Source organism: Rhinolophus ferrumequinum, chromosome 17 (assembly GCF_004115265.2).
Source record: "Rhinolophus ferrumequinum isolate MPI-CBG mRhiFer1 chromosome 17, mRhiFer1_v1.p, whole genome shotgun sequence".
Classification (NCBI taxonomy): Eukaryota; Metazoa; Chordata; class Mammalia; order Chiroptera; family Rhinolophidae; genus Rhinolophus; species Rhinolophus ferrumequinum.
In genome coordinates this window covers 10,310,155-10,325,453 of record NC_046300.1, presented here as the reverse complement: position 1 = coordinate 10,325,453, position 15,299 = coordinate 10,310,155, and the positions used below count along the sequence as shown (strand labels likewise).

At 36.8% G+C, this 15,299-nt stretch overlaps 1 protein-coding gene across 1 annotated transcript in view; it reads left to right on the top strand.

The window, feature by feature from the left end:
* Positions 1–754: 754 nt before the first annotated feature.
* TOPAZ1 (testis and ovary specific TOPAZ 1) overlaps positions 755–15,299 on the top strand; it is a 44,516-nt gene continuing 29,971 nt past the window's right edge. The window contains 4 exon segments of the mRNA XM_033133012.1: positions 755–1,054; positions 1,057–1,102; positions 1,521–3,978; positions 12,786–12,847. Of these exon segments, the coding sequence (XP_032988903.1) occupies positions 755–1,054; positions 1,057–1,102; positions 1,521–3,978; positions 12,786–12,847 (2,866 nt within the window).

Here is a 15,299-nt window from a genome sequence, read left to right as displayed (position 1 = left end):
GGGTCAAGCTGGAAAATGCCAGAATCTCCTTTCATTTGAGGGGCATGGCCTGGCAACAGGTGGAAGTTTGAGATACCATAAAGATGGAGGCATGAATACAATTTAGGAGGTTAATGCAGTGAATCAGTCAAAGTCTGAATGCCAGAAACAATAACAGCAAAGGAGAGAGAGCCTGACAAACAGAAAGGAGAATCGGGCAGATCTCATGTAGATGTGGGGTATGAAGTGGAAAGAAGCGTGTCTCTGGTGTCTAGGCTTAGACCATTGGGTGGATCGTGGCAGATCCACCAACACAAGAGCAGGAAGTCTGTGAGGAAAGATAGGCCAGGTTTGCACATCCAGAGTTTGAGGTGCCTATAAGACATCTGGGTGAGCAAATCCAGAGGGCAGATGGAAAGGGCCTCCCGGAGACAGCGTGGAGTTAGAAGCCACTGGCTGCCAGTGGTCTTTGTGAGCAGCCAGGGGCAGCAGGTGGGGAAGGGCCCTGAATGGTTCCGGAAGGTTTCAGCCTAGCGGAAGGTGCGACCCAGAGCGGCAGGGACCTCTCACTACTATGGAGCCCGAGGCGGCGCCAGCGGCGCTTCAGCTCGCCGGTTGTGCCCCGCGCGCCTTCCCTGCCCCACTTCCGCTTCCGGCCCCGGCCTAGAGGTGGGCGACGCGGGGCTGGGAGCAAGGCTGCGGGTGTCTGACGGCAGGAGGAGGCTTGGCGCGGCTGGTGGTCCCCTCAGCGGGCAGAGCGGGCGGCCCGGGGCGGATGCGGCGGCCGCCGCCGCCCTCGGGCCCTACAAAGGCCCCCGGGCGTGAAAGCGACAAGCGAGGCCTGAGGAAGCGAGGCCGGAGGCCAGAGCCAGGCGAGGCTGGAAGCTGCGGCCCTGAGGCCAGGCGGCATGAGGAGAGCAGGCCAAAGAGAATGGTGACCCGGGCGTCTGAGAGAGAAGAGGTGGAAAGTGACAAGTCGGGTGAGGCGTCCGGGTCTGGTGAGGCCGTGGTAAGGCGGCGAGTAGAGGGCTGGGGAGCCGGGGGGCCCTTCACACCCGTGGGACTATCCGGGCTTAGGAAGCAGCGAAGGAGACGCAGCTCCCCTTGCAATCCCGAAGACACCGTAAGAAAGCGCCCAGGGGTCACTCCTTGGTAGCCTTTGCACCTCAGCCTGCTCCATCCTTGTTTTACCACTAGCATTTAACTTGAATCTGTGTGGGTTTTCCTGATGACCAGGAGAGGGGTTTAAAAAAAACAGGAGTTCTCTTTAAAAGTGCCCACTTAGGAGCCCTATCCATTTTGGCTATTGTGAAATGATGATGATGCTAAAGGTTATTTAGCTGTCTTAGAATTTATACAGGTTTGTATGTAGTTCCTTAACAGAAATTAGGTCTTTTATTTTAAAAACGAGTGTATATTTCCATACAGCTATTCAGGGAAATAAAAATGGGTGGCTTCACAATTTTTTATTTTAAGTGGTATTGCTTTTTCCTCCTCAATGTAAAATCTTTTCTGGTATGTTTTGTCATTTTGATCAACAGAGGAAAAAAGAAAAGCTACTGAAGCCTCAAGTGATGATCCACAGCCAGGGATTGACCTGGTAAGAAAGGAATCATTAACCAGTTCGGAATCTTTCCAAACAGTGGAGTGCAGTGAATTTCGAAGTACAGCTTCCTTGCAGTCTTTGGGTAAGGAAGGTTTGGTAGAAGGTATTAAAAGAAGAATTCGAATTAAAAAACATAAAAGCTTAGAAAACCCACCTCTCAAAATAACTGAAAGTAAGGATACACAAAATACTAAGGTTGAATTCCAAGATGAACTGTACAAGAATACTCCAAAATATTCTTGTAACAGCTTGTCACCTGGAGTAGAAAATAATGACAAGTTAAAATTACATGATTGCAGTTGTTTCCCCCATTCCAAGGATTGTAATGATGAAAATAACCTTGCATATAAACCTGATGATGGATGTATGCATGTACCAGAAAATTCCTCAAAGTTAAAGAAAGAAAACCTTAGGAGTCTTGCAGATAAGAGTGACACAAATAATATTCCTCAGCTTTTGAAAACTGAAGAAAGCTTAATGGGAGTAAATAAATTATTGCTTGAAGAAACTGATTTATACCAAAGTAGAAATAATGGCTTGCTTCCCTGCCTTCAAAGTGAAAAAAATAAATATTCAGTAGAGGACAGCAATGTTGGGAGAAGACCCAGGAAAAGAATGAAGGTATCTGAAAAAGAAGATGAAACGGTTATCAGGATGAACTTCTCTAATGTGTATAACAAGTGTGAGTTGCTGTTACAAGGAAACCAAACGGGTGCTGAAGGTAAACAAGCAGAGACTTTAGAGGCTAAAAAAAGTCCTTTAGTACTTTTGAGAAAAGTAAACCATAATACACTCTCCCCAGTGGATCATTTGTTAAGTCTTCCAAAAACAGTAGGAAAAAAGGCAAGTCCTGAGCATCGTGTAAATGCTATGTTTCAGAAAACCCTTGAGCCACTTTTGAAAGAAGAAACAAAGAATGCTTCAGAGCCCTTAGGTTGTAAAAGCATGGAACCAGAAGAGTATTTTAAGTCAATGAAAAGTTCAGTAGTGAAATCACCTAATGATTGCCATCCTGTTGAAAAGAGATCACAGGAAGACTTGAGAAATGCAGCTGAAGAATCGAAGTTCAGCTGTCGTAGAACAATACCAATGACTGGTAAAAGAACTTGGCCTTATTATTCATGTGCTAGAACATCTCCCCACTGTTGGAAAAAGACTTCCTTGCCAGAATCAAGTTACTTTCTTCCTGGGTCTCAGGAAAGTTTTAGGCAAGATGATTTTCTTAAGCACCAAACAAATCAAACTCAGTTAACTGACCCCAAATTATCATTACAAAGTTCCATAACAGAAACAAACAGTGAACCTTCAAACAAAGAAAAATTGGAGTCTAATTTAAATTGTTTGTCTTCAGTTTCTGCAGTAGAACCTACATTAATGGTTATGAAAGAATCTATAATCAATGACGATGAAAAGATAAAGTCGGAGGAACAGAACAGAAGTGGGTCAGAGGTAGTTTTTAATATGACTGAAGATACTCTGTTACCTAATGTGACTCAAAACTTAACAGGAAGTAAAAAAAAAGATAGAGGGACTTTAACAAAACTTAATTTGACAGTGGCTTCCCAGCATGCCCAGGAAGCAAATAACTCTACAGGCAAAACTAGTCACCAAAAAGCATGTATTGCTAAGCAAACACTTGTGGCTCCAGACTTGGTTAAAATATTAAACACAGGACGGCTGAGTAATTTTAAAATTCCTTTACTTAAGAATAAAACAGAAAAACGAAAAGAAATAAATGCCAAGTCATCAGAGAGAGAAACATACAGTCCCTTGGAGCTTCTTGACAATTTATCTGGAGCAGAGGTAAGACAGAAGAGGAGCAAAGGAAATGTCTTCACAGTAATTTCAGGACCTCAGTCTTGGAGGATACAAAATAGTGTAACTCCAGGGCAAGCTAATTCTGATTCATACTGCAGTAAGAATCCCTATGTTATTCCTCCAGGCTTTTTAAAGCAAGGTAATAATAATAAACCATCCAGCTACATCTCTGAACCAGGCAATATTATTTCTAATAAGGATGCTGTTTCTCACACAGTTGAGAACAATATTTTTTCTTGTAATCCTGGGTATATAGAGAAAAGTCCTGCCTTCTCTAATGAACAAGAAACATTTGAACGAGTTTCCTCTGAAATTAGTGGTAGAAAAATGACTAAGAACTTTTCAGATATTAAAGTGGGGTTTCCAGATATTCTTAAAGCATATGAAGATGATGTCCTCTTAATTGATGTAATTCAAGATGACCCTGACCTCTTTGGAGTCTCCAATGAAGGGGAGCTCTCATTTACTTCAGAGGTCCCCGTGATAAGCCAGGAGCCCAGTGTTGCTGAAGAGCACCAATCAACAGACTCCAAGAACATGGAACTTCCCGGAAAAAAACCAAGTGATGACTTGAGGTATGCATGTTCAAGTATGCCTTTGTTACAGATTATTGTTGGGGTTTTCAAAAGCACTCTCTGCTCTTAGGTGTCCCTAATTTATTCAGTAATCACTGAAGCTCCATTAGTTTTTAACCCAGCATATTATTGCTGAGACCTGGAAATGTCATTATGCTAAAGCTTGTAATCGAAATAAAACAGTTATATCTTGGAAATTATAATGGAGCAGATTGGCTGTCCAAAATTAAAATGGTGGTTTATTAAGTGGCTTTTTAAATTATTGAGCTTGCTTCTTTCAAAAGTCAATTAAATTTATTTGCACGTGTTCTTTAATTGTTATCAATATACAGATATACTTTTATTACAGCCAAGTCAACTTAATAAGAACAGTGCTATATTTTTTAACCCATTTCCCGTGTCTTCCTTGTTAGATAAAAAATTCATTTTTCAGGGAACAGAGAAGTCTTGGAAAAGTCTTTGAAAAGTTTATTTGACTTGACAGTAGAATCAGAAGTTAAACTCTTAAAATTTTTTTCATGATTTTACTTTTAAGGTGATGGTTTTAAATGATGATTTAGCCCCCAAATAGGGCAAATTTGCCTGCGACAACTTAAATGGGTAAACTTCATGCTCAGGAACTTGACCTATTCTGGTTGGCCCAAATTTTCTTTAATATTATGTCATATTTTACTAAATTTTAATTGTTCAAGCCCTAATTTATACTTGTATGTTACAATACTTGAATATTGGGATAATTTGAAAACAGACTCAAAAGGAAACATGAAAACACTTTCCATTAAGATTCATGGTACATGACTTAAATTTCTCTGATATGTATAAATTTTAGTTTCTTTTGTAATACCACATTACTCTTGATGTTCTTAGTGTTACAAGAGCTTGTAACTTATTACCACATAGATTTTATTTGTCAAATGGAGGTCCAAGAGCTTTATTTATTATCTAACGATGTAATGAGGTATGATGGTAATCTGCCCATTTTGAAGAGAGAAAAAATAAAGATGACAAGTTGTTACTTGCCCAAGGCCACACTGCTAATAACAGAATCTGGATTTGAACCCAGGCCTGTCTTACTTTTAAAATTAGTGGTTAAGAGCTTGACCTTTATAGTCTGACCTAGGTGTTTGAATCTTCTTCTTGCCACCTAATAGCTATGTGACCTTTTAGGCAAATTATTTTACTTTATCTGTAAAAAGGGAAGGTACTTGCCTCAGGGTTGTGAAGATTAAATCAAAGAATGGATGCAAAGGGTTTTAGCATGGCACTGGATGAGTAGCAGTAAGAGCTCAGTAAAAGGTAATTATTGAAGATAATTTTACCTCTTGTTATACCATGCTTCCTTTGGGGAATACAAAGGGAAATTCAAGCAAATCCTGCATTTAAGAGTAAATACCTGTTAGTTAACCAGATGTTGACAATGAGCTACAGCCAAAGGTAGAAAGAGAAATGTTGTGAATTGGTCAGGAAGGTTGTTGTTGTTGTTGTTATTGTTGTTTTACAATAATGGCTGATTTTGTAAAAATGATACCTGTTCGTTACATTAAAAGTGTAAAAAGGAATCCCACCACCCAAAATAGCAAATTAATTGCTAACAATTTATAAGTATCATTCCAGACATCTATCTAGGCATATGTTATACCTGGATATAATTTTAGAACAATTGGATCATGCAGTTTTTTTAGTAAAAACGTTTAATTTTATTGACACTTAACTAGGGAGAGGGGGAACTGAAATGAAACTCAAGGAATTGCTGAATCAATATACTAGTTTACCATAAGAAATTAGTTCCTAAAATGCTCTTTCAAGTTAATAAGAAAGTTTATTTAAAAGTTTGAGTTTCATTATCGTGACTTTTAGAAATTGTGTTCTAACCTCAGACAGCAGTATTTGCTTTCCTGATATGAAAGATGAACATGTCAGTACACATTCACTTTTTCTCCCAATCTTGCCCCCCCCACAGATCTTTGTTAAACATTTTTTGTTTTATATTGTTTAGCCTGTGCCAATTAAATCCTCTTCACTAATCTGAATTCCCAAAGACTCTTACTCTTAGTTCTGTATTTAAATTGATTCAGTCCTTACCATCAATCCTTTTTACTTTAAACTTTACAACTTTGATGGATTTCTGAGTTGGCCAGATTTCAGAGCAATTTTTTTTTTCCAGAAGTGTTCATGATTACTGTGTTCCCTAAGATCTTGGGTACATAAGAATGACTGTAATCTAAGAGCAAATTGGGTATAAAATTCTTAGTTTACAATTTTCCTCCTCACAATTGTGTAGCCATTCCTCCCTGCATTCTGGCTTTGAGTGTTATAATGGAGAAGTCTGAGACCAAACTAATTCTCCCATCATCCCTCTCTCAACTGCCTTTTTTCCCCCCTTCTTGCTTTCTTTCTGCGGATTGGTAATTATGTATGGTTTCCCTGGACAAGGTGAACCATTTTGGTTTGTAGTATCAAATTTACATCAGATAATTTTTCTTATTGTCTTTGAACTTAATTTCCCTTCACTTCAAAGCACCAATTATACTTTTATTGGCTCCTCTTTTTCTTTCATATCTGCTTTTGAAGTTTTGGTTTTTAAATAAACTTGAAAATTTCCTCAATAGTTATTTTAATATTTTCTTTTTTCTTCTTCTTCTTCTTCGTTGGAAATACCAGTTTTACAGTCATCCATAGTACAAGGATAAACCTTAACAGGGAGAAATAGAGGCATGAGAACCAGTGGATCTGTTAATAGTTGTGTAGAAAGTTGTTAATGGTTCTAGAACTAAATTAAGCTTAAAATATAATTTCAAATTTTAGCTGTCTTCATTTTAGCAATTAGTTGTTAGTTTATATAATCCTTTTTCCTCACTCTAAGGCACTGAGAGGTTGAAGCCTGTTAGAATGAGTTTCTATTTTACAGGAATAGAAATTGAAGATGGGTGGGCTAGGCCCAGACAGCATCAGCAGCTCTGGACTGCCTCTTATTGGTAAAACAGGTGGACAAACCTGCGTTGATTTAATTCTTGGGGAAAGTATTCTCAGACCTAGTTAGGGAGAATTTTTGAGGTGTTTAAGTTATATTTGAATGTTTATCCATTGTCAATCTCCATATATTAAAATCCAAAGCATTAAAAGAATATTAGAACTAAGATTTGAACTGGTGGTGAGCTTGGAAGTGTATATTGAGTGAAATTGTAAAACTTTTGAATTAGCCTATAAGTATAACTGGAGATCTGAGAATGTAATAGTCTGTAATAGCACTGGACAGTTACTCTGTACTGAAACGTAGGATTATCTTCAATCACAATTTTATTATGTGCTAAAATATCAGTTGAGTGATGTTAAACAGTGGATCATTGAAATTTTAAGCATCTGCCAAATATTCAAGGGAATTACTAAATAGCTATGGCAGAGAGGGAACTAATGTATTTGGAACAAAAACATATAAACTGAGGTCCTAAGAATACTAGGAAGTCATCCTAGAGGAAAAAGACATCTTGGAAAGGACATCTTGGAAAAGCCAAAATTTGTACTGATCTTTGACGTTCGGATTGATTTAGATTAACAAAGGGGACAAAGGAAAAAAGTTTGGGGGAAGAGAAATAATGAAGAAAATGTGGGCCAAAAGATAGAGATAGATATGAGTATGGTTGTGTAGCAAAGGTTATGAGCCTTTCCTGACTCCTTGGGGTAGAGGTACCGGTAGGAGCCCTTCTCTGTTTCCCTAGCACCTTTTGCTACCTTACTTATAGCACTGATTTCATTATAGTATAATTTACATCTCTCTCACCTGCTAAACTGTTGGACTTCTTGAGGGTAGGATTTATCCATGTCTCATTTACCTTTGTAAGCCCTATCCCTCCTACACTGAGGGAGGGGACAGAATTAAGATTTCAGTTCCTACTGTATTCTGGGCTATTTTTCAAGCATTGAAATCTATGTAAATAGAAATTGAATTCTTTCCTTCTAAAGCAATAGATGTTGAAGAATTGTGAGAAATGAGACTTGACAAGTAGAATGATACCAGATTAGGAAAGTTAGTAAGTCAGGCATCAAAATTTGAACTCTGTACAGAATTAATGCTAGTGATCAGTGAGGATTAGTTATACCACTTTTGCAACTTGGACTTAAATCCATAAAGAGCCATTGTACCTTCTAGAGGCAGTAAATAATAAACACAAACTTCTGAGTGGTGGGGGATGCCCAGCACAAATGCACAGAAAATAAAAGCCTATCACTTTTACCAGATATTTGAGTCCCAATAGACCCTTGCCTAATATGGGTCTATCCTGGGCAAATTACATCATCTCAAGTAACTAACCCCATTTACTGTCTCAGAATCTGATTTAACCGCAGTTTGTTCCCCAAGAGATTGGCCTTCTAGAGTAGAGTAGTCTAACCACCAGTTTCACCATACCAAATTACAAAAGAAAAAAAGGGTTTCTACTAAAAGTAAAGGCCTTTTTTTTCCTCCTCTTCATATATTTAGACACCTGGGCCTGCCTTTTAAGAACCGACCTTTAAGACCTCTATTCTCCATTTCCACTGACTATATGAGGCACTGTAATTATAGTGCAAAATTTTACACTTAGTTATGAGAACTGGTATTTAGTGTCTACCCTGTGCTAAATACATTACTTATATATTTTTTCATTTAATGGAACAATTCTGAGGTTGAAACTGACCCTGTCTTTAAAATTGAGTCAAAGTGATTTACTTTCCGAAGGACACACGGTATCAGAACTGAGACCTAAAGACAGGGCAGCCTGCTCCAAAGTCTGTCTCTGCTGCCCAAAAGTGGCATTTTAGTTCTTTCTATTACTTTAATTCCACTACTCTACAGACTTTCACAGAACATTATTTTACTTTTGATCCCTTTCCTCATCTCTTCCTCCTCTTTAAATTACCGTGTTTTCCTGAAAATAAGACTGGGCCTTATATTAATTGTTGCTCCAAAAGTTGCATTAGGGCTTATGTTCAGGGGTTGTCATCCTGAAACATCATGCTAGGGCTTATTTTCTGGTTAGGTCTTATTTTCGGGAAAACACGGTAGCTGGTGGGCAGTATGAAAAAGCATCATTCTGATTTTTACTTTTTTTTCTTTGGGGCCATATAAACGATTGTTTCTCATCTTTGCTGGAATAAATGGTATTGTACTTGATAGAGTAATTGTTTGTAATATTAGGAGACCTAGCACCTCACAGCATGGCATCAGGCTTGGGAATCTCTGGCCCAATGAATTGCATACTGTACTGTAATATCTCTCTGCTGCTGGCCACTTTTATCAGCAGAATAATTGCCCCAATAAATTTGTGGCAGCCCTATTCAGAAACAGAACATGTGAATGTGTAAAGAAATGAACAGGGACCACAGTCAGGTAGTTGTTAGCATCTCAAAAGGAAGCAATAACATTCTGAATTTTTGGGGGCAATAGTTTTCAAACTTGTAATGATAGACTAAATTACTGCTATTAATAGTAATTATTCTAGAGCAGTCAACCTCAAGCCTTTTTGTCAATTACCCATAGTAATAATACATTTTACATTACAAGCCAGTACATATTTATAAATATGTGAAATAATAGCTGTAGAAAAACAACATTTTCCTTACTACAAGTGATGAATCATATTTCGTATTTTCTTGTTTCATTAAAAAAAATCCTGTTTGGAACCCATTAAATTTCATCACTCCATTGAAAAATGCTCTGATAGAGGATAAATTTGATGTTATCTGTGTAGTTCAACAGAAGCCTCTTATTTTCTTTTTGCTCATATCTTCTCTTTTGCTTCTCTGTACTTCAGTAGCCTCACCCAAGTCTGTTTCTCTTTCTCTCCTTCTGTCTTTCATTTGTTTCCCTTTTCACACCATCAAGGTAGGACTATCACTTTCCACTCCACAAGTGCAAAACTGTAAAATATTTATGTGGTTACAATTTTGCTTACTTTATTATTATATTTTTTAATTTAGGTGAACTTAACCTCTTGAGTCTCTCAAATTCAAAACAAAACTAAATTATTTCTAGAGTGGCCTGTGCAATTTTACCTTCCTTGTAAAGCGAGTTATTCCTAGTAAGAAGTTTCTCACACTTATAAACTATACCAGCAATATTAAAAATACAATCTTAATACTTTGAAATTAAAGCAGTATACTTAACCGTACCAATTTTATTTTCTTTGTTTTATTTTTTTTTTCAGGAATAACCTCCTTTGTGCCTGAAGCTATACCTATTTATGAATATAACCTACAGGATAATTAGAAACCACAGAAACCTCTCTCAGTTCTTCTCTATGTATTGAGTCATTTAATCCTATTCATGCTATTACCTCAATATCTCTCACGGATTTTCCTTTGTCTCAATTCTCACTACTACCATCTTATTTACATCTTTCCCCTAGATTATTTTTATGAGCTCCAGGTTAATCTTCCGGACTCTCTTAAAACGTTCTCCTCTGTCGTGATACTATAAAATAGAAATCCATCTGCCAGTGACTGCTTACAATGCTTCAGCAGCCTTTAACCACTTGAGGGTAGAGTCTAAATTTCTTGGCATGACTTTTTAAGGCTCTTCAGTGGATCTGCATCCATTTTCTCTTTGACAACTATGGCGTTAGGGGGTAGGAAAGTGGGGTACACGGCTAATAAAAGATAAGCACAGCAGGAAGCTCCCTGTTTCCACAATATGTCATGTACTTGAATCCTTTTTCATGTTTCTTTATCTGAAAGTCCCTTTCTTTTCATTCAGTTATCCTTCAAATCACGTCAGAGATGTTTTTCTAGGAATTTGTTCCAATAGTTCTCTTGGCACATATCTCAGTGTATTATGTCTGCTTGTGTGTGATCCTCCTCCTATACTGGGGGCTCCTAGACAGGAAAAAGGCATCTGCATTTGGGTCTCCCTAGTGTCTGGCCAGGAGGATGTTAAGTGTTGAGTATATGGAGAGCAACTAGACACACATGAGCCTTGTTCTCACAGAGCTGTTAGACCATCAATCAAGGGAGGCAAATAATTAAGCAAGTACAATATGATAAAAGTGCAAGATACTAAAGGTGTCCTGGTCAAAGTGACATTTAAGATGAATATTAAAGGATGAGTAGGAATTAGCCGATAAGTGAGGAAAAGTGAGTAGAATTTTGTCCTGGAAGGAATAGCCTATAGGAGGGCCCAAAAGGAAGAACATGTCACAACTGAAATATAATGACCCATGTCTTAGTGTTCAAATGTCAAGAAATAAAGCTGCAGGATGTGCAGAAAGTCATGAAGGGCTTTACAAATAGGATGAACATAGAATTTATCTTCTAAATTACAAAACTTTTGAGATTAAATGGGGAACTAGTAATAATTAATATGACAGGATAACAGGCATAAACAGACCATCCTAGATGAACTAGAATTCATGGTGAGTTTGAACCTTTGTGCTAAGAGCATATAAGGATTCACTGAAGAACTTTTAAGTAGCGAGAGAATATGATCAGATTTACATTTTAAAAATTATTATAGCTCCGGTGTGGAGAATAAATTGGCAGGGAGTTATTGTGATAATTCAATCAAAAGGACGTGGTGACTTCAAACAGAAGTGGGAGTGGATTTGAGAGAGGTTTAGAAAGTGTAGATTGATTAGTCACCTGGGAGTACGGCCAGAAGTAGGAGTTAAGTGTGATAACCTGATTTCTCTCTTATTTCAAAGAGGAGCATTACAATTCTCAGATGCAAAGGGGCAGGATTGGGAAGGAGTGCTGGTCATGAAGTCAAATTTAGACATGGTGAGTTGGAAACACCCTTGAAATAATGAAAAGAAAATATTCCGGTAGACAGATATGAGTCTGAAGAGGTATGAATTGGGGAATGAGATTTGCATATCTATGGGTCTTCTGTTTTCATTATTATTTTCCTATTCTTTAAACTGTACACTTCAGATTGTTTCTAGGGTTTATGTTGGAGGAAAAAAAAGACATGTTTTGCTAAGACTTCAAAGAATGGTGTATATAAAATGTTTAGTTGACTTTTCCTTTTTCTTGGCTATTAAGTAATCCTGAGCCAATAAGCAGTTGTAAAGCTATAGGATAAGTTTAATAAAACCCATTTATTAAATGACTAAATGGTGGGATTATGGGTGCTTATTTTATTCTGTGCACTTTTCTGTGTTTTTGTCTATGTTTTAAAAAATGGAATAATGTTTGGCCATTTGTTTTGAGTGACCTTATAGCCGTGGTTTTCATTTGTTGAGACTATGCTATTGGCTTTAAGAACTTTGTATCTCATTTAATCCTCACAGTAACCTCATGGGTGGGTAGTATTCTCATTTTACAGATATGGTTGTACTCAAAGCAGTTAAAGAAATTTTCTACAGTTAACACAGAAAGTGGCAAAATAGTATTTAAACCCAGGTTGGTCTAACTCAGATCTCCATAGCTTAACCTTTGGACCCTGTGTTATCTTCAGAGACTATAAAAAACGACTCCAACTGCCCTCAAACTGTTCTCCTTATACATTGGCAGTAAGACATACATACACATGCTTGACAGTAGAAGTTAAACATTATCTTGTATTGGTATAATACTTTTAAAATTTTTTAAATGCTTGGTATATGTCAGATTCTCTCTAGGTAACAAAGTTTGAATGACAGCACTCCCTAACAATTGAGGCATAGGGGAAGAAAGAACCAAATGAGGAATCTACTGGGGTGTGCTGGGTTCTGAGTCCCTGTATACTACTCTGTCCTTGGAGGACCTGAGCTGATGTTCACCAGCTGCTAAAGCTGGTGTTACATAATGTTTAGAGAATATGTTGTAATGTTTAAGCTCTGTTTGCCTTATAATAGAGAACTTCCCGTACTGGATCTTGGATTGATGAAGTCAGAGATCGGGACTTCCTTGCCAGCAGGTAAAATATGACATTTTCAGAATATGCAATATTAAAGTATCTTTTTATATCTCCATTTAGGCCTCGTCAAAATGAATTCATTAAAATAGGAAGCTTTTCATTTTAGAGTCTGTTAACCGTATGTTTTATAGTTTGTCAATTCTTCTCAGTTTTAATTGGTGGGAAGATCAGGTTTTTACTTGATTATTAAATAAGTAATTTTGTTAGGCTTTATCTACAAAAGATAAATAATTGACTTTAGCAATTTTGCATTTTTATTTTGAAGTTGAAATATATATTTAAGCTTTATCACATTTTAAATATGAGTCCTTTTTAAAACATTTTTATAATAAACAGCTTATCATAGATTTCAATACCTGGATCATTACAGGAAATAACTTAATACGAAAGTTAATTTTACTTTGACTTTAAAGTTTTAAAAATATATTGAAAATAGCTAGACATGCATCCAAATTGGAAAGGAAGAAGTAAAACTGTCATTGTTTGCAGGTGACATAATATTATACATAGAGAACCCTAAAGATTCCACCAAAAAAACTACTAGAAATGATCAATCAATTCAGTAAAGTAGCAGGATACAAAATTAATATTCAGAAATCAGTTGCGTTTTTATACACCAATAACAAACTATCAGAAAGAGGAATTCAGAAAACAATCGCATGTACAATTGCATCAAAAAATAAAATACCAAGGAATAAATTTAACCAAAGAGGTAAAAGACCTATACGTGGAAAAGTGTAAGAAATTGAAGATGATACAAATGAAAGCATGTAACATGCTCATGGGTAGGAATAATTAACATTGCTTTGGGTAGGTAGTATGGACATTTTAACAATCTGTAGAATCAGTGCAATTCCTATCAAAATACCAGTAGCATTTTTCACAGAATTAGAACAAATAATCCTAAAATTTATATGGAACCACAGAAGACCCTGAACAGCCAAAGCAATCTTGAGAAAGAAGAACAAAATTGGAGGTATCAGACTGTACTATAAGGCCATAGTAATAAAAACAGCATAGTACTGGCATAAAAAAAGACACATAGATCAGTGGAACAGAATAGAGAGCCTAGAAATAAACCCACATCTACATGGTCAATTAATCCATGACAAAGGAGGCAAAAACATACAATGAGGTAAAGACAGTCTCTTCAATTAATGGTGTTGGCAAAACTGGACAGACACATACAAAAGAATGAAACTGGATCACTTTCTTACCATATATAAGAATAAACTCAAAATGGATTAAAAGATTTAAATGTAAACCATAAAACTCCTAGAATAAAATATAGGCAGCAAACTCTTTGACATTGCCCTTAGTAATATTTTTTGGATATGTCTCCTTGGATAAGGAAAATGAAAGAAAAAATGAACAAATGGGACTACCCCAAACTAAAAAGGTTTTGCACGGTGAAGGAAACTATCAACAAATGAAAAGACAACCTACTAAATGGGAGAAGATATTCACTAATGATATATCTGATGAGGAGTTGTGTGCAAAATATATAATGAACTCATACAAGTTAACACCAAAAAGATAAACAATCCAATTAAAAAATGGGCAGAGGACCTGAATAGACATTTCTCATAAGAGGATGTATAGATGGCCAATAGACGAGAAAAGATGCTCAACATCACTGATCATCAGAGAAATGCGGATCAAAACCTCACACCTGTCAGAATTGCTATCATCAATAAATCAACAAACAACAAGTGTTTGTGAGGATGTGAAGGAAAGAAAACTCTTGAGCTCTGTTGGTGGGATTGTAAATTGGTACAGCCAATATGGAAAACAGTATGGGGTCCTCAAAAAATTAAAAATAGAACTACCTTATGACCTAGCATTCCCACTTGCGGGTATTTATCCGAAGTAATCGAAAACACTAATTTGAAAAGACATATGCACCCCAATGTTCATTGCAGCATTATTTGAAGTAGCCATCAGTAGACAATTGGATTAAAAAGATGTGGTACATACATACAATGGAATATTCCTTGGCCATAAAAAAGAATGAAATTTCGCCATTTTGGACAACATGGATATACCTAGAGGGTATTATGCTAAGTAAAATAACAGACAGAGGAAGATAAATACCATATTATTTCACTTATGTGGCATCTAAAAAACATAATAAACAAACAAAACAGAAACAAACTCATAGATACAGAAAACATTTTGATGGTTGCCAGATGAGATGGTTTGGGGGGAATGAGTAAAAAGAGGGAAGAGATTAAGATGTACAAATTGTCGGTTATAAAAACAGTCATGGAGATATAAAATACAGCATAGGGAATATAGTCAATAATATTGTAATAACTATGGTGTCAGATGCATACTAGACTAATGGGGTGATCTCTTTGTACATTATAGAAAATAATCACTATGTTGTACACCTGAAACTAATACAGTATTGTATGTCAACTGTAATTGGAAATTAATACAGCATAGGAAA